The sequence below is a fragment of the Phaseolus vulgaris genome, chromosome 6, assembly GCF_051622355.1.
Source record: "Phaseolus vulgaris cultivar YP4 chromosome 6, ASM5162235v1, whole genome shotgun sequence".
In the NCBI taxonomy this organism is placed as follows: Eukaryota; Viridiplantae; Streptophyta; class Magnoliopsida; order Fabales; family Fabaceae; genus Phaseolus; species Phaseolus vulgaris.
Genome location: NC_143503.1, coordinates 37702778 through 37727500, shown reverse-complemented (window position 1 = coordinate 37727500; position 24723 = coordinate 37702778). Strand labels below are relative to the sequence as shown.

Below are 24723 nucleotides of genomic sequence, written 5' to 3'. Positions count from 1 at the left end.
TTTTATTATCATTATACATATAAAAAAACATTTTTTTACTAAAACAATTAAAATATATATATATATATAAATAAATTTTTATTATTAATTTATATAATTTATAATTATATAATATAACATACCTCTTAGGTATCTTTTGTTTACATAGGTTTCTACATCTTCAAGCATCTATCTGTTATGCATGTGTATCTTTTTTGTCCTTAGAAACGATTCACATTTTGTTAACAATAACTTTATTATTTATAATATCTATCAACATCTATATTTTAATAATTACTATAGTTATTTTTCAATATCATTATGTCATTCTTAATGTTTAAGACTGTTCATTTTAATTTATAATATATGTGTATTAATATTGTCTTCTTGTTGAACCTAGCACTAACTCTTTTAAAAATCATTTTGATTGGAAATATAAAAAAAAGGAAAGTAGAAGTGAGAAGATAGAATTAAAAATGAAAAAAAAAAATTAAAATTAAAATTAATGCTTTTTTAAATACCAGTTTTTTTATTGCAGAAAAATTATCATGGAAAACCAATTGTTAAAATATATTGCTTAAAATAGTTAATTATTGGAAAATGTATGAATTTTATATTTAGTTTCTGATAATGCTTTTAATAGGTTTCGTGTTTCAAATATTTATAAATTTTATATTTGATGTCTGAAAAACGATTTTTTATAGTTTATCTCTACTGGTAATAGAAGATTCAAATATAATATTTTTTAAAATATGTAAAATAAATGTTATGGATTTTGTTTAGAATTTTTCACTAAAATATTTTTTTCCAATAGCAATTATATCAATTATTTACATTGGGATCCAGTTTTCGGAGAGCCGAGTTAGTATTTTTAAATTTTGCTTTTAAATATAAAGGAATGGAGAAAAAAGTGGAGAAAATATAAAAATTAATGAATTTAAATGAAATATTTTGAGGAAAAAAATTGGAATAAAAGTGTTTAAATTGAAAAGAAAAATTGAATAGGTAATTATATTTAGAAGGTGTGTATGATATAGTTATTAGAAAAGTGAAAAATTAGATAAATAAATACTTGTAAGTAGATATATTTTATAGAAATTTAAATTAGAAAAAAATTGTAAATAAGAAAAACATTATATATAAAAAAAAAGGTAATGGAAAGTGTGATATATAAAAAAAGGAAATTAATAAAAAATGAAGTATATATAGTTTATAACAATTTGTTTGAAAAGTTTAGACAGTAAAAATATTACTCAATACACTAAAATTCTCTTCTCTACCACAATTTCAGAATAAAACAAAAATTAAAGATCATTCAAAATCATCAAGAATTAAGACATATTCTATTATCGTATTTCAAGACACATAATAAATCATTATTCCAACAACTCTGTAATTCATATCTAACTTCAGATCATTAATTATATTACATTTTTGTAATATTTTATTATCATGTATAAATAAATCATCTTCATATGCACATCCACCTCCCATCAATTAAATTGCAATCTTTTTTACTCACTTCTACTAGAAAACAAGTCTTAAATAAAATCTATTTAAACCTTCTAGGATATTATTGTTATTATTTTTAATTAAACACCAAATCATAATAACTTAGTTCCCCAGTCACAATTACCTTTCTTAATATTATTATTAAAATAATTAAATTCATACACTTTATTCCAAAAATTTCCTCTCAACATTCATTTCAATTCATTATTTTATTTAGTTTTTCAACTTTTTCCAAAAATGATCTTGCTTAAAATGAAGTTGAAAGGTAAAAAAAGTTGGCATGGATTTATAAAGAAAAAGGAGTGATGAATGATGAATGAGGTGGGTTTAAAAAGAAATTTTGAATTTAATTGAAATTTGAAATTAGGGTAGGTGTGTAATAGTGAGTGAGGTGGCAGAAAAGGGTGAGTGAGAAAGAGAAAGAGAGAAAGAGAGAAAGAGAAAGAGATAGAGAAGATGATCGCATCCATGAGAGAGTGATTGGGTGATTGCGTGATTGCGTCGAGAAAGAAAGGGGATCGATTGGAAGTTGAAACGGTGGAAGGGTGATGATCGATGCATCTGTGCATCAATACATTCATTCCACTCATCCAAACCCATCCAACTGAGCGAGTGAAAGTGGTCGCGGCGGCGCGTTGTTCAGGATCGGTGAATCAGAAGGAAGAGGAAAACAATGGGACGGAATCAGAGGGATAGAGAGGAGGGAGAGAAGCACGTTGGGCTCCTCAGATTGGCTCAAATTCTCACATACCTTGTGGTGTTTGCAGGCGGAGTGGTCATGGGTCTCACCACCAGCTCTCACATCCACAACACCAATTTCATCTCCCTCCCCCTCCACAATTATCTCCCAATTTCAAACTGCTCCACCACCGCACCTTCACCGCTACCACCACCACCTCCTCCTCCTCCTCCTCCGCCTCTCGACATGGCCGACTTCCTTCATCCTCCCAACCTCACTCACACGCTCTCCGACGATGAGCTCTTCTGGAGGGCTTCCTTGATGCCGAACAAAGAAGGGTACCCTTTCCGCAGAATCCCCAAGGTTGCCTTCATGTTCCTCACCAGGGGTCCCCTTCCCATGTTGCCCCTCTGGGAGCGATTCTTCAACGGCCACGCTCCTCTCTTCAACATCTACGTCCACGCCCCTCCCCGTTTCCATCTCAACGTCTCCCTCTCTTCCCCTTTCTACGCCCGCCAAATCCCCAGCCAGGTAAAATCACATCTCATCGCATCACAAATCACTCTTGTTTCTCCTTTTTCTTTCCTTCCATCTCCGCATTCATGTTCTTTGATTGTTATCAGGATGTTTCGTGGGGAACTGTTACTCTGGCAGATGCTGAGAGACGGCTTCTGGCGAATGCTCTGCTGGACTTTTCAAACGAGCGCTTTGTTCTTCTCTCCGAGAGCTGCATCCCAATCTACAACTTCCCCACCGTCTACCGTTATCTCACTGACTCCGCCCACAGCTTTGTTGAATCCTACGACGATCCCACCCGCTATGGCCGCGGTCGCTACAGTCGCAGTATGCTTCCTCATATTCAACTCAGACACTGGCGTAAAGGGTCTCAGTGGTTTGAACTCAATCGTTCTCTGGCTGTGTATATAATCTCTGACACCAAATATTATACCCTCTTCAGAAAATACTGTAAGCCTGCATGCTACCCAGATGAGCATTACATTCCAACCTTCTTGAACATGTTTCATGGTCCTCTTAATTCCAATCGAACAGTCACATGGGTTGACTGGTCAATGCTGGGTCCTCATCCTGCATCCTTTGGGAGAGCCAATATAACTGCCCATTTTATTCAGGCTATAAGGAACAATGGCTCCCTCTGTCGATATAATTCCGAGATGACGTCCATTTGTTACCTCTTTGCCCGCAAGTTTGATCCCTCTGCACTCGAGCCCTTGCTTAACCTGTCTTCTCAAGTTATGAACTTTTGATCTGTTTCTTTTAGTTTACACACAAGAGATGAGATGTTTAACTTATTTTCTCCATCTCTAGATTTTGGTAGAATTTAACAATGTTATTACAAAATCATTTTGCTTTGTAATAGCTGTACAGGTGTTGTTAGATAATTTTGTGTTCTCTGCCAGAGAATACCAAATTGTTGCAGAAAATGCATTTCGTTCCTTCGAAGAAGGAATCCATCAATACAGAATTTTTTTTCTACCGATTCTCAATTCCTTGTGCTCCCCTTTCATTGGCAGAAGAGACAAACTTTTTCCAGATCTTCAACTTTCCATCTGCCCTCAAACAAACTGGAATAAACCACCAATTTCTTCTCTGTAAGACCTTCTATCTTGAAAGTAATGGACGTAGGTAAGTGCTTCCTAAAGTATACAAATTGTTACGTAGTTTTTAAGTATTGAAAAATCCTTCCTCAAAAGAAGTATTGAGAATCTTTTAATTTAGTTCCTCGATGTTAATAACATATATCAACATGAAAAGTAAATTAATGAATACTCTCTGTATATTACTTGTACATTTTCATAACCTTAAAGATTTTTCAGGAGAGACTAAAACGATGGTTTGTTAAGTAGGTTGGACAATAATGAGAATAACTCATTTATTTTGTATTTATGTGGCTCCTAAACCTTTTTGGATTTGTGGTCAATCATATGAAAGACATTTTGTGAAGCAAGGACTAGAGATGATAAGAGAAAAAGGTTTCGGAATTTTGATCAGCAAAACCTTCATTTTTTGGTCATTTAGGTATAGTTTTCGATTCATTTTTAGTTCGTGAATTTATACATAAATGACTATTTTATGTTTAATTTTATCGACTTTGTAATGCTGCAGAGACATTTATAAGAAATATGATATTTTTAACCTCCTTAATGTATTTTACCTTCTTTTCCAATAATGGCGTCGTTAATAAACTTTTTATGATTGACACTTTCGGGATACCAACTTTATATATTTTTTCATAAAAAAATCTGCGTATTGAGCAAAATTTATATGAATTCTTAGCTGCTTGAAAGCAAGAATATAATATACCCAGTTGTTCACCCAGTCACTCTCCTAGCTGCTTGAAAAGCTGAGTTGAATAGAATACACAATTTTGAGGGGCCTTTTCCAATTCTGCTTGGAAAGTGACTTCCGCAAGCACACATTTTCTAAGTTCTAACTATCGCTTTCAGAATGTACAAAACATAAACCATATACTTTGGAAGCATCAATACTCAAGATAATTTTGAGGGGCCTTTCCCATTATTGACTGGAAGGGAAGAGAGACAATATCAGCAAGGGCGCCACTCACGATATACATTTAATAACCAGTGATCAAGATCAACATAACCCGGAGAAGAAAGGTGTGCTACCCAGGACATGGTTTCATATTGGATAGTTGAGCCTTCTTAATTTGCATGCTCAATGTCCAAGTAAAATCAATATACACAATTGATTAAAAAATGCAATACCAATTTCGTACATGCTCAAAAGTACAAAAAAAACGAATTACATAATGCTTAAGCTGTCATGGAAATATACGAAACAAATATGGTTTTTATAATATCTCTCCCATAGTCTGAAACTCCATGAATGTAATTATTTCATCTTTTGGGCTTTGTGTGTCTTGAGTTGAAAACTCTCCCATTTTATTTATAGATCAAACAAATCTCAGGAAATAGAGACCAGGGCAAATGACAACACTTTCAGTTTCTCGAGTGCAGCAGAAAATTGACAATTAGCATATTGGATACCATAGGCAGAAGCAAGTGTTTGAACAGTTGAACTTGGATTGTGCCTAGGCCTTCTAAACAGAGACAAGAATTATAAAAAATAAAATGACAATGAGAACATTGACGGTTAGAAAAACAAATCCAGCGGCAAAGCAATATTCATTCTAAGTAGAACAATTTCAACTTTCTGAAAAATATGTCGCTTCAGACACACATCCTGCGTATATCCTTGTGCTGAAGGGTCAAGATATGTGCTACATGCATTTAATGATACATTTGCATACGATCTGTATCAGAGCTATATATAAAATGGATTTCATATGAACCTTTTATCTACAATAATGGACTCAATTAAACTTTGTTTAGACCTATAGAAAAACAAAGTCTAATGAGCCAATAACAAATGGCGATATCAGCAGCATTTTTATGAGCTGGCGTAGAAAATTGCTATTGTTTGTTTCTAAGAAGGAGTCTCTTAGTGAAGCAATGAAAGAGCAACCAAAAGAGACCACGGTCTTCTAAAACTTCACCTTGTTAGAATTGATTTCTAATTCTGATTAAATATCGATAAGATGCTGATCACTTTAAAACTTTTGCATTTAATATCTTAACAAGATGTTTATCATAAGGAAATTCAAATTCTCCTAAAAGAAAGCACACTACCTCCCTCAAATTCTTTTTCCAAATAGAGCTTAAGCTTAGAGGTAATCCAGTACATAGTCTAAATATAATTCTTGAGGCAAAAAACTTACATTTCTTTCTGGCTAAATGGGAAAGAATATCAATGGCAGTAAGAAAAAGATAGATATCAAGGCATGATATTGAAGGTTGATTTATAAGAATAAATTATAAATGACATGTCATACAGGGAAGGATTACATGTCAGATAAATAAGTCAATGTAGATTCTTGTATCATCATCTATAAACTCATAAATATCTAGTGATTCCGAACAGCAGAACTCGGTGTCACAGAGGATCATGATATGGCAATGATAGAACAACTCTTCGCTGGATTAAGAAGAGAACCAGTAGTACTAAGAATTGACTTGAAGTGCAAACTTAAACGGCTACCTGTTCAGGAACTTCTGATTGTTGTTGATGTGATTCCTCAAAGTGAGAACCTACTCCTGACAACGGGTGATATGGTCCAGGTCCAGTCACGTGAGATGATTGTCCTGGGGCTGTAGGATAAGGCGGTGACATTTTAGGTGATGCTCCATACGAAGGAATAGATGACCCGGACAGTGGAGGAGCTGGTCCGGCTGGTGGATGGTGTTGTCCTGCCATGGGAGGGGTGAATCCTGACGATGGATATCGTGGTTCTGACATTTGTTGGGGCCCACGTGGTGTTCCATAAGGCTGATATCCTGCCATTTGAGGTGAAGGTCCAGATGGTGTATAATGATGGGCAGTCATTTGCGGGGATGCCCTGTTCATTTGAGAAGGAAATTCAGACGTAGTAGGGTAAGGCTGTCTTGACATATGAGGTGAAGGTCCAGCTGCTGTAGTGTGAGGCCCAGTCATTGGAGGAGAAAATCCCCACGAAGGTTGATGCATTGGCGGGCGTTGGTGTCCCAACACTTGATGTGGAGCCACATAAGGTGAATTATGTGGTGCACCGGCCATTTGAGAAGGTGGCGATTGAAACCCAGAAGGTGGATAATGTGCTCCAGTCATTTGAGGAGAAGGAGGTGTTGGACTATGTGCCGCCTTTTGTGCTGGAAACCCAGAAGGTGGGTTATGTGTAGCTCCTGACATTTGAAAAGGTGGTGGCGGGTGCAGCTGAGCTGCCATATGTGTGGTGGGAGGAGGGCCAGAATGTGGGTTATGTGGCGCCACTGCCATTTGCGAGGGGGACCTGACTGGTGGTGGACGGTAAGCAGGTCTTGGAGGGGGTGGACGAGGAGTGTATGCAAATCTGTTGATATCTAGCAGTCTTTCAATCTCATCACCTCTCCCAGCTTCCTTAAAAACCTCAGTAACAGATTCCCGCAAGGCAGGAGTGACCCCAACACCATACCTCATAACCTCATCCAGCAGCTCTACGCTTTTGTCCAATAAGCCATGGGCACAAAGTCCCTTGATTACAACCTCATAGCAAGTGGGGTCTGGTTTGGGATCCTTCTCTCCCAATTTACTCAAAATTTGAGCACAGTCAATAGCCTTACCATTCTTAATCAATTTATCAAACACCGTGTTACCAAAACCAGCAACTACCCTAAGACCAGCATCCGCCATTCTGTTGAACACCCTGAGAGCATCATCGATCCTCTCCATTCTCAAGTAGGCTTCAATCAAAGTTCGGTGAGTAGGCACATCGGGGCTCAAAGACTTAGAGCACAGTTCTTCAAACAGAGTCTCGGCTTGGGAAAGCATCTCATTCTCACAAAACCTAGCAATGATATTATTGTAGCCAGCAACGTCCATGGCAAAGGGCTTAGAATTAGCCTTGGTACCAACCTTCTTAAAAGTTGCAAGGGCCTCCTCAAAGTTTCCAAGATTAAAGCACTCATTAACCATAATATTGAAGGTATCAGAGTTAACAGCTTGGAAATTGGGAGGGGTGTGATTGTCGAGCATATTATCAAACAGGGCCCAAGCCTCAGTTTTCCTGGCATGCTTGAGCAAACACTCCAACAAAACGTTGCAAGTGGCAGGGGTCATTCTAAACTGGCGCTCCAACAAGGACTTGTAGGACTCCATGGCCTCCTTATCCCTTCCCTTTTTGAAGAACCATTCCATGAAAGTGGAATTCACAATCCCGTCATACACCAGGCACCGCTCCTTAAGCTCGTCGAAGAGCTCATTGGCCTTCTCCAAATTCTCCAGTTCGAGAAAGCCGGAAATGAGGTTGTTGTAGACGAGGGAATCGGCGCCATGGCCCTTGGTGAGCATCTCGCGCAAGAGGTCCACGGCTTCGGAAATCCGACCGGCTTGGATCAGACCTTTGGTGAGATGGCGATAGGTGACGGGGGAGGGACTGAAAGGAGCGTTGGCGATGATGTGGCGATAGATTTCAAGGGCCACGTCGACGCGACCCTCGTCGCAGTGGGTGTTGATTACGTTGTTGTAAGAGACGATGTTTGGGACGATGTTGAATTGGTTGAAGAAGAAGTGGAAGAGGGCAATAGCCTCCTCGTATCGCTTTGACCGGTACATGGCGGCGATGATGGCGTTGCAGGTGAACACGGTTGGCCGTGTCACGGAGAACACCGCGTGCCGGGCAATGGCGGACGCCGCCTCGAGGTCGCCCGCGCGGATGAGGGACTGAACGCGATTGTGGAGACTCAACCGGGGGCCCACCAACGCCGAAGTGGAGTCTGGGAGGCGAGGAGCGTTGGGGTCACGCGGAGGGCCCTGCTGCGGAGGAGGACGAATAGCATTTAGGGGAGGCTCGATGCGCAGACGCCGCTTCCGTCGCCGGCGCTCGGCCGCAGCTTCTTCGGCGGAGGAGAAGGCGTAGGAACGGGTTTGGGTGAGAGAGAAGATGGGACGGGAGGCGGCGATGGAGGACAAACGGCGGAGGAGCAGGCGGTGAAGCAACATCTTGATGTCGTAATGGAATGCCAAGTGAATGTGTTTCTTTCACTCTTCCCACACCAACGCTGTGTTAAACCCTAAGAAACCCTTTCACATTTGGGAACACTTCCTTCCTCTCTTTTTTTTTTCTTTTCTATTTTAATTTTAACTTTACCACATTTATAATTTAATTTATATTAGGGTTTATTATAATACTATTCAATAATATTTCATTTTAATTATTGTTATAGATAATTATTCTACAATATTTCCTCTGGTCCTTTCAGTAACTATAATAAAAACTACGTAAAAACAACTCATTTAATATTTTAATTACGTTGTGTAAATCACATATCAATTTAATCATTTGTAAGCATATGAAACATTATATTTAAAAACTAATAAATAACTTCTTTACATTTTTCATTCATGTAATTTTTTTCTCAAATCGTATCAGAACTAATAAAAACATTGGGTTAGTATGATATAATAGTGTTATTTTGTAATTTATCTTTCACTATTTGGATTATTTGGATTAATTTGTATAGCATTCTGTGTAGCTTTCGTTATCATTTGCTTTTTAAAAAATTTAGTTGTCTTTGTAATATTTTAAAATAACTTATTTGTAACTTATATTAATTTCTATTATGATATTTTTTATATTTTAATATACAGCATAATAAAATAAAAAATATAAGTAATAAGAGATCAATATTAAAACAATAAAGAAAAATATAGAGACTATATGCTATAAATAAAAGACGAAAAATATCATTGAACATAGAAAAACATACATTTAGGAAAAAACACTCACAACTTCCTGCTTCCCTGGAAAAAGACAGTGCAAAATGTAACTTTTACATTCTGAATCACCTCTTTACATTGACCTTCCTTGAAAAAAATAAAATAAACTATGCAATATGAACACCTCTATACCACACCCTATACACAAAGGAAATGAATGGCTTAGGTAGAATAATGGTAAAGGGAGCAAAGCTCCTGCAAACTCTTACCAGACCCAACACCTCAGACTAGAAACAAAAATCGGAAGCCATGTGGCATGTCAATTTCAAACATGACTATGAACAAAATACCCTAATGGGTTGTCAGGTTTGCCTGCTGTTCATATGGATCAATCCAACATTTGTCTTTCTTTGTTGCATCTTTCCATCTTTTACCGAAAACCTGCATTTCAATGTATGACTGCATCCTAACCTGCATGTATCATATTGCTTTGTCAAATAAGGGCAGCAAATGGATCTAAAGCTCCATAAAATCTGCATTATCCAATTATGTTACTTACTTTAGCTCTAGCATTACCTCCAGAGGAGTCTGTTGGTGCCTGCAATCAAAGGACAAAAACCCTTATTAATCATTAGACTATCAGTAAAAAATCTAAACACAAATAGATATACCTGGATTTACTATGATTTAATATGTTGTCAACTGGAACTAGAAGTAGTCAAGCATACAAATCTTAATAACAAGGAAGTTTATAGAGAATCGGCTTAAATTCAGACAACTGTGCGACTGTTATCATCAAGTTACACTATGTGTAGACATGAAATCACTTGCCTCATTGCCATTTGGGCCCCCAAGAGTAGGCAGACCCAGATGAACTATGTACTCAGAATCAACAACACCAACATTTTTCATTCGATCACCCTGAAATATGGCTGAGAGATGAGTAAAAACCACACTGGAAGTACTTGGCTTGATATGAATATGCTGTTGTGGAGCAAGCAAGTTACCTGTGCACAATAGCCAAGTTGCCTATCCAGGCCCCAGGCATGGATTAAGTCATTCTGCAGATAGAAAGATGATTGCATGAATATGAATACATGACCGTAAAAGAAGAAACCATGCTCAATTAAAAAATTATATACTCACTCACTACTGAACAAAATAATAGCAGTAACTTTCCAACTATATAGAAAGTTAGATATTTCTAACTGTACTAGCATGTTATATAATGTTCTCAGACAGACTTGAAAAGTAATTAAAAAAATCTGTGCTAACATGTCATATAATGCTTCCAAGCATAAAAAGTTCATCATGGTCTTCACAATAAGATTCAGTAACAAATTTTCTTAGTTTTAATATCCATACCTGGATTAAATGCCATACACATTGCCAAGACTTTTTAGAAAATACCGGTGCCATCATTTCCACCCAACTGCAAAACAAATCCTTTCCATACTTAATTCTGAATCCAATTTAATAGCAAGAATGAGCAGTGAGTTAACTGAATAGAAAACAGTACAAAACACACAGTGTGCAACTGTTTACCCAATGCAAGGAGGAGCAATGCTGTCGTCATCACACCTTCCACTGCCTTTTAATTTATAATACCTTCTGTATAGACACAACAACAAAAATAATATTAGCAATTTTTTTTAGAAACAATAATTCCCAGTAAAAAATCCCCTGTAGCATATATGTACGTGCAACCTCAAAAACAGCAAATAAATCGCCTATAAATAATAGGGGTAAATTTTGTCCATGTTTTCCACACTACCACACTTTACAGAGATGTAATGTGTGTATGAGGCATACATATAGTGTGAAATGTAACCTGCAGAATGACTAGGATCTGTGCAATAATCCAGTTCATTTATGCAGTATCATGTTGGTTACTCTAAGAAATTGGGATTTGGATGTAACAATTCCCACAAAACCTGTTCTTAAGGTGATAATTGATCATGCCTTGTAAGGACTACATTATTTATATCAACTAATATGGAATCTCAACTTGCTAAGAGCCTACGTCCTGGTGGTTCCCACACTATGACACTCCACTAGGCTTTTTTGGAGTCTCTTCAAAGGTAACATTTAAGACAGTTTTTCAACAGTTATGTTGTAATAATTGTAGGCATACTCAATTAAGGCTGTGTTTGAGTAAACAACTTCATTAAGTTCTATAAATTTCTATCATTCACAAGCTCAACTATGAAATTTACTGAAATATCTTAAGAAAGCCCACTTCTTAAGAAAATAAGCCTTACAAATTTTACTTTGACAGGTTTGTTATGTATTTAATTAAAATAAGCTAAAAAAAGGTTACAGGGAGGTCATAAGCCCAAAGTAGTGCTTTGAAAAGTCTCCTATATAAGAAAAACTTTGTCCATATACATTGGTAACATAAATAGCAAGGGAAATATTTTGTTAGGGCACATTTTTCCAGAGTAGTACACTTTGTGGAGATGCTGTGTGTCTGAGTATGCACATATTTTTTAAATGTAACCCCCATAAGGACAGGGAACTACAAAATATTTAAGATTGTTAAACAGAGCCATGTTGGCTGTAATTTTGTGATAAAGGTGTGAATTTACCAGTGGAACACTGCTTATTGCAAAAGGTTAGGGAAATAAGGTCAACCTGTGCACTTTTGATCCCGCTTTATGGACTGTCAGTGGATGATGTACTTCAGATTTGGTAGGATCCAGAGCTGGCTGTGATATCTCAAGACCCTCTTCTTTAACAATAGATAAATACCTACCAAATAATCAACAAATCCTATAAGAGGCATGAAATAATCCCCATAGATGAAAAAAAAATTACTACTTCTCATCTAGCATAGTCAACTAAGACCCCTAAATTTAGTATCATCCTACTCTCTCGAAGAAATTTTATAAAATAGAAGCAAAAAAAACTTACCTTTTCGGATCAAAATTATCAACAAGAAGGTCCTCATCCCAAAGAAATATGTAGTTGTATTCGGCAATTATGTCTGGATGCAAAAACCGTTTTGCAAACCACCTATGCCATGATATAGCACTATTTCACTCAATCTTTATCCATGAATTTAATCTTCAGAAAAGATCATTAAAACTAGTGAAAACAAATTTACTTGGGCCTTTTATACCATTTTGTTTGATTGATAGCAGATACATGTATGACATGGTTACTCCAAGCCAAACTCTTCCATCCATCCACAGAACCATCATAGTGAAAAAGCATCACAACAAAATCACTTGACAAGAACTGCCATCAGCCATGAGTCAGCAGATATAACGAGTTTTAGATGAAACAAAAATTGAAGCAATAATAACCTTTTCAACAATTTTGCTGACAATTTCTTTCTGCTTAAGTCCTACTGCCATAGCCAACAAGTTCAATGGGCGCTTTATAATTCTCTACGGAAAAAAGAAAAGAAAAAGTGATGCATAGAAAGAAAATCAATAAGGCATATACCATCAACCTATAAGATAGCAGGATTTTAACAAATGTACAGTGATAGATAAGATCAGAAATTGATAGAACAACAGATATTTATTATAGAAACCACTCTGATCAGTATCAGTGGGCAGCTAAACCAGAGATCCTGGGGGGTGACCATCTCCCTCTGTAACTCCCAGGTAGTTTCTTCTCTCCCTTCGAAGTCCAACTTCCTCCTCGCAACTCTTAGCTGACTCTAACCAGCACCCCTTATCCCTCTAGTTACTATATACAAGTAGTTATTCTATTGTTAACAGAACTGAGTCCCAATCTCCTAGTAATCCTCTTATTTACCTAAGCTGGTCCCTTTCAATCAGTGGGTCTTTACTAAACTTTATTTATACAAAGAGAGTCAAATGCTTAATGAAGCAGATCACAAGAGAGGGAATCAAAGGAATCAAGAGAGAAACTTGACTTGTGTGCCTAGAAGAAAGGGAATAGAGAGAAAAGAGAGGCAGGAAATAAGTAGTGGACAGTGACAAAGAGTTGAGAGGCTTTTGAATACCCTGTTTTATCTTTTTTGTTTCAGTCTTTATTTTTCATTGTAATTCTATTCACTGGTGCTCATACATATAGATATCTGTTTTCAAAAGAATATACAGTAGAATCACCACATCTAAGCGAGTTCTGTCCCAGCTTCTAAAGTTTAATATCTGGTAAAGTACTATTTTCCTTTGACTTTTAATCTTATGCATGAGCATTTCTTGAGAGCAATAAAAAACAATTCCAATTTCTGGAGCAAATTATTGTTATCCTCTCTCTGATATGCATGCTGATCAAGTCATCGTATCTTTCAGCAAGTCATCATTGTGCACACTCCAATAATCCAAAACAGAACGTGCATTTAAAAATAAATGGAGTAAAATTACACCACTAAAAGTAACATTCTAAAATATAATTCCGACTTGTCCATACACCAATTCTTAATACGTACAACAGAAGTCAACAGAGTTAAAACATTAATTGAGCACATCAATTACTTGTTCAAGATCAAACTCCAATGAACCAACTTTAGTAGAAACAAAAATATTTTGGGGAAGGAAGGACTGAACTTACAGTGGATTAGCAACATTTTTATCTTCTGAAGCTTAAGATTAACACTACAAGAGTCTTAAGTGAATTTCTGTAATATAAATGAAGGACTAGAATTAAGCACACATTACACATACATGATCTCTACCAGAGTCCCATAAAGGCCGCATTTCCAAGTTAGATGTTCTAGCAATAATTCCTTCAGGCAATGCGTCACTTCCAAAAGGCCAGCATTGTCTCTAGGAAAATGGAAAAATGAAGAGAATTAGAGATAGTTCCAAAGAGGTAAGCTTAAAAGCTATATAAAAAACAATTTCTCCCCCCAAAATAACAAACCTTGCAAGCATTTGATTTTGAATCTGGTATTGTACGAATTAGTCCCCATCGTGCTAATCTCTGCATATAAAATACCCAGAATATGTTCAAGTAAGCAAACTCATTTTCACTTGCAGAAAATAAAAACAAGACTAACTAAAATTCAACTAGAAGTACAAACTGTGGGAGCCTAAAAGTTGAGTGCTACCAACAATCTTCGACACTCCAAGTTTGTGAATCTTAATTTTGTTAAATCAATTGCGAGCAGCAAATACTAGCAAGAAGATACATCTTGCCAATGCTCAAATGAACAAATATCATGTAGCATTATATTTTTCCCACCACTTTACCAAAAGTAACACTTTCGAAGCATTGTTCATAGAGAGAGTCAACTAAGGTGGCATGTATAAGTATACCTTTTCAAATTCCCAGATATATATCTACGGCAATATCAGTTTGATAATACTTTTTTCTCATAAAGAAGAAAAAATGGGAGTAGCAACAATACAACAAAATTCACAGTAAAAATCATAATTTGCCAGGTATTGTAACTTAGATTAAAACTTGAGGGGATAGAAATACAATAATACATACCTGTTTGTATTCATTAGCAAAAAAGGCATTTCCAACGAAATAAGCACCAGAAATCAAAGAAACAACGATGAGGACACTCCAGAGGAACAACCTATTCTTGGGTTCAGGCAAGACAAGTCCCTGGCAAAGACAACGGTTAGAATAGCAACAAGTGGGTAAATGAAAGCAGTTCAATAAACTATTGACGAGTTCTTAGAAAGGTTATAATCAGATAATACATCCTGCGTACAGCCAATAGAGCAGAGAAATCAATAATGAAAATAGAGTGGGTGAAAATGTGAAACGAATCGCAGAAAAAGAAAGTAGAGAAAGGCAGAGGGACAGAAAGTGACAGAATAAAGGAATGGAAAAAAACTTGCAGGGAATCACAGATTTTGAGCAGAGAGGAACCTGAAAAGGTGGTTATAAGTTGACGGATGAAGAAAGTAGGAAGCAGGTTTAATGGGCGGTGAGGCAAAAATTAGTGAAGAAAGTGAGTTGTAAGAGGTTGGAAGAAGCTTACAGTTACAGAATCGAAAGACTTCATTGTTGAAGGTTGTGCAGAGAGTTGTGAGAGGTGGCGAAAAAGGGGTATAAGTGTTACGTACGATAAGCTTTGTAGGTGAAGAAATGAAGAATGGTTGAAAGAAGAAAAAGGAAGAAAGGAGAAGAAAGAAGAATGGGAAAGGAAGGAATAGGAGAAGAGAAAGTTGGTTGGAGAAAGAAAGGGAGAAAAGGAGAAGACCGAATAAAAGAGATCGCTATTGCTGCAAACATATACACAAACAAAGAATCAGTGTCATGTAAGAAACCAACGTTGTACTTCGCTCAGGATGCCAAACATACAACTCAAACAAATTTATTGTTCGATATAAAATGTTATTTTTTTATTTTTGTGATTTAAAACGTATGAAAATATTATTGAAATTAAATTAAAATTATTTATGTAAGCATAATGTTTATTTTGGGAGGGAAAAGGTAATAAATAAGCATTGAATGAAGCATTAAATATAAAATAAGGCTGTGGTGTGCTGGAAACTTTTTAATTTAATTTAATTTTAAAGAAAGGGGACCGAATACCAATATTCAAAATTAGTGTAATTTGGTTTGATATTAGGAGACTCAGACAATATTCGTTTTAAACATATCGAATACAAATACTCGTAAAACACGTATCGAATATAGATACTCGTAAGTCCTAGAATATGTATTAATAAAGTATTTAAAAAATATTTATTAAATTTTTAATAATTTTAATATGATTCTAATATAATATTTAAAAATGAAAAATATATTATTTTTTAAAATTATAATTTTTTATTATGATTAAAAAATAAAAAACAAATCATTATAAATCATATAAAAAAAACATCTTTATACTAAAATAAATATCAGTAATATTGTGTGTTAGTGTTTGTGGTAGATAATCAAGTGATTGGATAATTAAAAATCATTTAACAAAGCTTTATTATACTTATTTAATTAATGGTTTATTATTACAACAAATCAATGGCTTATAAAAACATTAAAAACTAACTGCTTTAAACGTCATAATTAATATGCGCACATGTACAACAAACAGCATACATTAATATGTAACTATAAATTCATTAAATCTCATGTATAAAAGACAAATCATTTTTCTATCTATTTATCTTTACCGTCGTATTTATATTTATTTATATTCTCTTCTCTTGGCACCATTCCAGCAATAATAATAGATATTAGTAACTTATTAATTTATAGAAAAGAGTTATCGTGATAAACTATTAAATTTAAAATAACAATTTTAGGTAAGTAATGTATCTAAAGATTCGTTTTGGGTACAAGTTAAATTACTTTTATATATTTAGAAATGAAAATACGTGTGAATTAAATTATGAATTGTGAAAGTAAGCAGCATGATGATACATAATTAGTTAAAAGGGTTAACTAAAATAAAAGAACTGAGTTAATTGGATGAGTGAATGAATTGTAAGTGAAGTTGTGTTTTGCCAATTCTCTTCATTTCAAATAATATAAGTTCTCTTTAAGATGGCCTAAATACACGGTGTTTCTACTGAATTTTCTAAAAATAATATTTCAATTAACAAATTTGTTCTTTTGCAGTATGCTCGTTTAATGTTTATAGTTGAAGAAAAATTACTTTTTAATTTACTTCAAATAAAAATAATTTTATGTAAACTAATCGCATTAAATTATGTGAATCTTGGTGACTTGTTGTTTAATATTAATGTCCTATCCAGTTACTAGTTATTGATGGTCGAGGAGTCGTCAAGATAAACAATTAAACGGTCTTTTGACTATTAGAACAATGGGACAATTGATCAATTAGATTAGTTTGAGAGTAATAAGCAACTAAATAAGATTAATGTTAGAGATCTTACATCGACTAGAGATAAAAACATTTTATTATATATAAGTGGATGCAAACTTCATCTTATAAGTTGGTTTTACGAGGTTGAATTATGCTTAAAGTTCACTTCTTAATATGGTATCAAAGTCATTTTGAAGCTATCATAGCGGGTGTTTGTTAGACTTATCAGGTTATCCGCTATCGGATTGTTATTGGACTACTCATAATATGTTCGTGAGGGGGGTGTTGGAGATAATGAATATTTTTTTTTCTTCGGTTTGAGTTTTCTTATTCTTCATGTTTTTTGCTCATCTTCCATTGGTAATTTTGAGATCGAAGAGTGTGATGTTATTCACATTAAGATTAAGATTCACTTGATGGTAGATGCAAAATAATAATGATTTTATCAAAGAACAAAGTTGCTCCAAAAAAAGTGATTGAAAATGAATTAGAAATTAAAGTTATTTTATTTGACATGTGAAATTTAGTGGGGAAACGGAGGGTGAAAATATATTATTTCCTTATTTATGTTGTTGTCTTAAAATAAGGAATTGAAGAAAGAGTGAGAGAATGAGTTTGTATATAAAAATTATCCATTAATATTAATTTTTAAAAAATAAAAATAATTTTATTTTTTAAATAATTTATATGAAATGAAAAAATATTATATTATACTAATAAAACGAAATATATTAAATAGTAATAGAAACTACATAAAAAAAATAGTTATTCAAATTCATCATATTTTTTTTATATAGGCATAGATTTACGCGAGAGTTTTATGGGCTTTTACCTATTTTTTTGTTGAAAAAATTTCCTTTGCAGTGCATTTTTTTTCCAGCAAAATAAATTTGAAATGTTGAAAATTTGAAAGGCTTAGCACTTATTGTACATAGGATGGATTTTTTTTATTATTATTTTGGAAAGATTAAATCTTACAGAAATTGTAGTAAAATTTAGAAAAAAATGTTTTAGAAATAGAAAAAGGAAATAATTTGAAATATAAAAATTGCGGAGTGTAGGTGTACCCTAACCTCCCTATGTGTGGCGTGGCCGGTGGCTCTATATCTGAAACTGTTTGGAGCTTTTCTTCATTTCTCGTTTCTTTCTCTATCGATCCAACCACCCAATTCGCGATTCAACCGCTTCGCTCTTCTCAATCGCTCTTTCCCTTCTCTGTATGCTTCTCTTTCTCACTCTCTTTTCCTTTAACCTAACCTTCTTCGCATTTTCATTCTCTCTTCTCTTCAAAAACCATACAATTGCATTCCTTTCATCATGCAATTCTTCTCATTTTTTTCTTTTCTTTCACGCAATAAACATTTGACTGATTCGTTAACTTGTATTGTAATGTTGACTGTATTTTTATCTTTCTGCTCATGCCAGCTGATTATTATTTTCACTCTGTTTCCTCCCTAAAATATTTGCCATAGGTTATCTGAGTATTGTCACTGGAAAAATATATGATGTCTGAAGATGCTGGATCTATGTTGGTAGTTTATGATGATGTCTCCGACCAACGCTCTCTGTCTTTGGATGATGCAAGCAGCGCCGAGGAGTCACCTGATGAAACCAGGCTCTCCTTGGAATCAACACATGATGCTATTCCGTACATTGGTCAGAGGTTTGCCACTCATGATGCTGCTTACGAGTTCTATAGTGAATTTGCCAAAAGGAGTGGCTTTTCGATTAGACGTCACCGCACAGAAGGAAAAGATGGTGTTGGAAAAGGGCTCACCAGGCGCTACTTTGTTTGTCACCGTGCTGGCAACACTCCTGCCAAAACATCAACTGAAAGTAAACCTCAGAGAAATAGAAAGTCTTCTCGCTGTGGGTGTCAGGCGTACATGCGGATTAGCAAAACAACGGAATTTGGAGCTCCCGAATGGCGTGTCACTGGTTTTGCTAACCACCATAATCATGAACTTCTGGAACCAAACCAAGTTCGGTTTCTCCCTGCATACAGAACTATCTCGGATGCTGACAAAAATCGAATACTGATGTTTGCCAAAACAGGAATTTCTGTTCATCAAATGATGAGGCTTATGGAGCTTGAGAAGTGTGTGGAACCTGGATATTTGCCTTTTACTGAAAAAGACGTAAGGAATTTACTCCAGTCATTTAGGAAATTAGATCCAGAAGAAGAAAGCTTGGATTTATTGAGAATGTGCAGAAATATTAAGGAGAAAGACCCTAATTTTAAATTTGAGTACACACTTGATGCAAACAACCGTTTGGAGAATATTGCTTGGTCATATGCTTCATCAATCCAGTGGTTTGAAATATTTGGTGACGCTGTGGTGTTTGATACAACACACCGCCTAACTGCTTTTGACATGCCGCTAGGGATATGGGTTGGAATAAATAATTATGGAATGCCTTGCTTTTTTGGCTGCACACTTTTACGGGATGAAACCGTGAGGTCGTTTTCCTGGGCACTGAAGGTACTGTGATGAAGTTATCAATGTTAATATTATTTGGTTTTTTATTCAAATTGTGTCGTGGGCTCTTAATTTTTTTTACACACTGCTCTAATTAGTGAAAATAAGCGAAATGGAAGGGCAACAAATTTTATATCGAAGCCATAAACAGCATGGCAGTTTCTAGGACATAGTAATGTTTATGTGGTAATGAGTGAATGCCAATTAAATTACCTTCTCTCCAAAACCTTTCTTGTTGAGTAGCCTGCGCTTTGGTAGATGTTGTAAGCCACCTTATCATAGTTCCGTTTTCTTTTCAATTATTTTGCAATGGACAAGAATGTTGTTGAAAATTTCTTTCTTTCGCTTTTTAATTGTGGAATCTAAATTTATGAGAAGTTATGCATCTCCTTAATTTACATTGCTGTTCCTTTTGTTTTTCTTTTTTGTATAAATCACCTTCTTGGAAGGCTTTCTTAGGGTTCATGAATGGGAAGGCTCCACAGACTATATTAACCGACCAAAATATATGTCTCAAAGAAGCACTATGCACAGAAATGCCTACAACAAAACATGCTTTCTGCATATGGATGATAGTAGCAAAGTTTCCATCCTGGTTTAATGCTGTTCTGGGGGAACGGTACAATGAGTGGAAGGCTGAATTCTACAGGCTTTATAATCTTGAGTCAGTTGAGGATTTTGAACTAGGTTGGAGGGAAATGGTTTGTTCTTTTGGGCTGCATTCCAATCGGCACATGGTCAATTTATATAGTTCACGCTCTCTTTGGGCGTTGCCATTTCTGAGAAGCCATTTTTTTGCTGGAATGACTTCAACTGGTCAGTCAAAGTCAATCAATGCTTTCATTCAACGATTTCTAAGTGCACAAACTCGCCTTGCACACTTTGTTGAACAGGTATTGTTCTTAATGTCTCAACTGGTTTGGATATTGTTATATTGGTTTTTAAAGCGTATTTGCAGATTTGGTTTTATCCAATGTTGTAGTGAAATATCATTATCTGCGTTTTAACTTGTTTTTTTTTTTTTTTGCACAATCAGGTAGCTGTTGCTGTGGATTTTAAAGATCAAACTGGAGAACAACAAACCATGCAGCAGAATCTCCAAAATGTTTGCCTCAAAACAGGGGCCCCTATGGAATCACACGCAGCCACTATCCTCACTCCTTTTGCCTTTTCAAAGCTTCAAGAACAACTTGTGCTGGCTGCACATTATGCATCGTTTTCAATTGAAGATGGTTTTCTTGTGAGGCACCACACCAAAGCCGAGGGAGGTCGGAAAGTTTATTGGGGCCCTCAAGAGGGAATTATAAGTTGTAGCTGCCATCAGTTTGAGTTCACTGGTATTCTTTGCCGGCATTCCCTTAGAGTTCTTTCAACAGGAAATTGCTTTCAGATCCCAGATAGATATCTTCCTATTCGATGGCGTCGTATAAGCATGCCCTCTACTAAGCTTCTTCAAAGTCCACCAAACGAGCATGCTGAAAGAGTCAAGTTATTACAAAACATGGTTTCATCTCTGATGACAGAATCTGCTAAATCTAAGGAACGGTTAGATATTGCAACAGAACAAGTTTCCATCCTTCTGTCTCGCATAAGAGAGCAACCAATTTCTTTACAAGGTGGCCGAGATATTTCTTCCATTAATAGGAATCTTTGACTCCTGGATACAATAAATGGGTGAGATTACACCAAACTGTTTATGAGAAAGCGTAGTTATAGGATTTCTCATGCTATGTTGGAACCTTTTGAAGGGGGTAGAAGGTGTCAATTAACTTCAACTTCTGCAGTGAAGTTTCTGTATGGCAATAATTCTATTTTGTACAAATGTATAGTAAATTTGTACATACGCTTTTTGTATTTGCAAAATATCTCTGCCATATTTGAAAAAATAGAAGAGAAGTTGTTTGTAATAGAGATTACGAAGATTGTTGTAAGAGAATGCGGCTAAGTGTGATTACTCTTTTTTGTAGCAAGGCAAAAAATTTAAGAAAAAAGAGGGATGATACCCGAATATATGGAAAACGCACACACTTGATTCATTTCAAAGATTAAATGGGGATTCGATTAGTGACATGATTGATGTATAGTTGACTAATTCTTTGTTCAAAATAGAAATAATAAACATTCAAAGAGAAATACACATAGTTCTCTTAGAAGTTATGTAATTAGCATCTTCTAATTTAAATTACACATACGTGGTCATAATAAGAACGTATTCCCACCTTCAATATATACACACACACGCACACAAGGTATGCAGTTTTTAATAAAGATAGCACTTGAAGTGAAACTATGTTGATTAATCACAAACAAATTTTCGTTTAATATCAAAAATCAAATGGTGTAGAAACTTTCATCATTTATGCCACGACAGACAGCTTTAATAACGAAGTTGTGGCTATACAACAGTACTCCTTTGGTGACAAAGTTATTTGAAATGCAAAGGAAAAGCCATTGAAAGTTGAGAACCTATTCGTTTCCTACACAAAGCTTTACATTTGAAATTGTCTATCTACATTAACACTTCTATCATCAATGTTTCAGCCTGATCTAACTGTAATCCAATTCCCTGAAGAGCCCAAAGCACTGTCTTCCGCTTTACATACTGGTGTTCCGTTGGAGTAATCACTGTGAGATGCAAATCTGTCTGTGAATGAGAAATCATCCCCCACTGAACTTTCTAATTCACCTATGTCACAAGAGTCTTTGAAATTGTGAACCTCCAAGACGCTTGCGGGTGAGAAAGCAGGCTGCTGTTGAGAAGGTGTTGAGGTAACAAAGGGATGAGAAAGTAACTGCTCAGCCGTAGGTCTCTTACTGGGGTCTCTCTGCAAGCACATGCTCAAGAAATCCAAACCCTCCTTGGAGAAATGAGGTGGAAACTGAGGTATACCATCACCATGAGCAATCCTGAGCACAGCACCAATGTGATTTGAAACCTCATGAGCCCAAGGAGGCGTGCCAGTAGCCATCTCAATAACTGTGCATCCCAAGGACCATATATCTGCAGACAAATCCACAGACTCGTTCCTCAGCACTTCAGGAGCCATCCAAAGAGGGGTCCCACCACTGGACTTTACCAAGTCCTTAACCCTTCTGGCACATCCAAAATCAGCCAACTTGACATTCCCAGGTGGACCCAAAAGCACGTTCTTGCACTTGAGATCGCAGTGTGCAATTCCATGAAGGTGAAGATAGTTTAGCCCGTGAAGAATTTCCCTGGTATACACCCGAACCACCTCTTCATCCAATGACCCACCGAACTTGAGAGCCACGTCTGCCAAACTACCTCCTGCCATATACTCCATGAAAACGTTCAGTTTGCCCTGCTCCTCCTCTGCCCCTAAATACTGGACAATGTGTTCAGAATTCAATGTGTTCAGAATCTTGACCTCTTCATCCAAAGCCTCACGTCCAGCCCTGGAATTTGATGATTTTACTACAAAAAGGGAACCCGTGGATTTGTTCATCGCCAAATGAACAGTGCCGAAAGATCCACATCCAATCAGTTTTCCCTTCACCCATTTACAGGGTTTAGGCCAAACCCATTGGCGGATGGCACACATACTGGCTTTTCTCCTAGTTACTGCCGCCACCCACCAAGATTATTTGTTCAAATTCAATCCAAAATACAATGGGCATGCACCTGCACATTCCATGGACAGACAAAAGTTAAAGCTTGCAATGCGTTGCTATATGTTGTTGTTCATCCCCAACATTTCTTGTTCTTTCTTACAAGTGATTTCGAAGTGGTTGTTGATAAGGTAGAGCGGTTTCCGAGAAATCGGAAAACCGCTCTAGGGAGGGAACCCCCTTCCTTTGATAGCAGAGTAAGAGTGCTTAAACAGATTAAGGCTTTGGGAGAAGTTGAAATTGAAGTTGTTGAAATAATTTCAAGGAAGGAGGCCCTCACAACCAAACCAAACCAACAGACTCTGACTTATATAAAACCCACCCTTTTCGCCAGTTACCCGTTAACGGTTGGCTCTCCTTAATTTTTGCAAACTCTCTCTTCTTACTTTCTAAACAATAATAAATAAATAATATTATAAAGATAACAATGCATTGTGTTCAATTCTATTTTACAAAGGACACCATAACACATACATTAATTGCTTACAAATGTAGCAAGGTTGAACTATTCCAATGGAGATCTTCATATTTAGCATTTTTTTTCAAATTAAGAAAATAATTAACTTTGACTTTCTCCCTTCATTTAGAACCACACAATGCTGGAGATTCCCACGTGTAAATTTGGTGTTGGATTCTCAAGAAAGAAACCCAAAATAAGAAATTAGATGAAAAGCTTAGGTTTATAAGTATGAGATTCGGACACGCCAGCCTCTTAAATTGTGTGTTTGTGTCGGACACTGACATTCGTAGGACACATATTGATGAAGTGTTCGATTCAAAAAAATATTTGTTGGGTTTCTAACCATTTTAATACAATTTCAAACAATTTTAAAAATGATAAATACATTAATATTTTAAAACTCAAATTTATTGTATAATTTTTTATTATGATTATAAAAAATAAATAATAAATATTTTTGAACCAATCATGAAAAATATATTTCTACTAAAAAAACAACTAAAATATAATTGTGCACATAAACCTTTATTGTTAATTTATATATATATATATATATATATATATATATATATATATATATATATATATCGTGACTCGTATCCTACGTTTTATAAATTATATGTATCTTTGTATCCGTATCGTGTGAACCGTGTATATAATTTATAACACTTACATTGAGTTTATCTTGTTTTTACCAAACTTAAAATTATTTGGTTAAAAACTTACATTTAAATACTATGGGTAAGTTTATTTTAATTAAATAATAAATATATCAATCACATTATTATTATCCAAAAATTCAAGTCTGACCATTGATTTCAAGGTAAGGGTGTCTTAATTTATTTTAAAGATTTTTTTTGGTTTCGATTGAGTTTTCAAACAATAAAAAAATAAGATCTTTTAAAGAAAAGTATCAATTTAAATATCAAACAAGATAATAGTTATCTAATGTCATCCATTTTCACTCTTTTAGCATTAAGCATGTGTCGTATTCAAATTCTCG

General features: G+C 35.5%; 5 protein-coding genes across 6 annotated transcripts; 2 read left to right on the top strand and 3 right to left on the bottom strand.

The window, feature by feature from the left end:
* The first annotated feature begins 1814 nt into the window (after positions 1–1814).
* LOC137832939 (Core-2/I-branching beta-1,6-N-acetylglucosaminyltransferase family protein) lies at positions 1815–3664 on the top strand. Its single transcript, XM_068641346.2, has 2 exons — positions 1815–2701; positions 2794–3664. Exons 1-2 carry the CDS (start codon positions 2165–2167, stop codon positions 3433–3435), a joined length of 1179 nt encoding a protein of 392 aa, XP_068497447.1. The 5' UTR covers positions 1815–2164; the 3' UTR covers positions 3436–3664.
* Positions 3665–5991: 2327 nt separating this feature from the next.
* Positions 5992–8844, bottom strand: GRP23 (glutamine-rich protein 23). The gene has a single exon (XM_068641342.2). The coding sequence runs from the start codon at positions 8720–8722 to the stop codon at positions 6236–6238; it is 2487 nt and encodes an 828-aa protein (XP_068497443.1). The 5' UTR covers positions 8723–8844; the 3' UTR covers positions 5992–6235.
* A 600-nt stretch (positions 8845–9444) lies between these two features.
* LOC137832936 (uncharacterized) lies at positions 9445–15675 on the bottom strand. Of its 2 annotated transcripts, none has more exons than XM_068641341.2 (14): positions 15357–15675; positions 14855–14974; positions 14282–14341; positions 14083–14184; positions 12748–12831; positions 12561–12679; positions 12353–12454; positions 12074–12190; positions 10985–11050; positions 10805–10871; positions 10447–10500; positions 10271–10360; positions 9999–10037; positions 9445–9910 (listed from the first exon to the last, which is right to left on the bottom strand). In XM_068641341.2, exons 1-14 carry the CDS (start codon positions 15378–15380, stop codon positions 9791–9793), a joined length of 1164 nt encoding a protein of 387 aa, XP_068497442.1. In that variant the 5' UTR covers positions 15381–15675; the 3' UTR covers positions 9445–9790. The 2 variants fall into 2 exon arrangements, with proteins under 2 accessions (XP_068497442.1, XP_090160090.1); XM_090303964.1 differs by having other exon boundaries at positions 15245–15638.
* A 2522-nt stretch (positions 15676–18197) lies between these two features.
* On the top strand, positions 18198–21584 carry FRS11 (FAR1-related sequence 11). The gene is made up of 4 exons (XM_068641339.2): positions 18198–18367; positions 18623–19633; positions 20080–20523; positions 20667–21584. The coding sequence occupies exons 2-4, from the start codon at positions 18653–18655 to the stop codon at positions 21282–21284; spliced, it is 2043 nt and encodes a 680-aa protein (XP_068497440.2). The 5' UTR covers positions 18198–18367; positions 18623–18652; the 3' UTR covers positions 21285–21584.
* A 322-nt stretch (positions 21585–21906) lies between these two features.
* Positions 21907–23591, bottom strand: LOC137832935 (mitogen-activated protein kinase kinase kinase NPK1). Its single transcript, XM_068641340.2, has one exon. The coding sequence runs from the start codon at positions 23191–23193 to the stop codon at positions 22168–22170; it is 1026 nt and encodes a 341-aa protein (XP_068497441.1). The 5' UTR covers positions 23194–23591; the 3' UTR covers positions 21907–22167.
* Positions 23592–24723: the final 1132 nt, after the last annotated feature.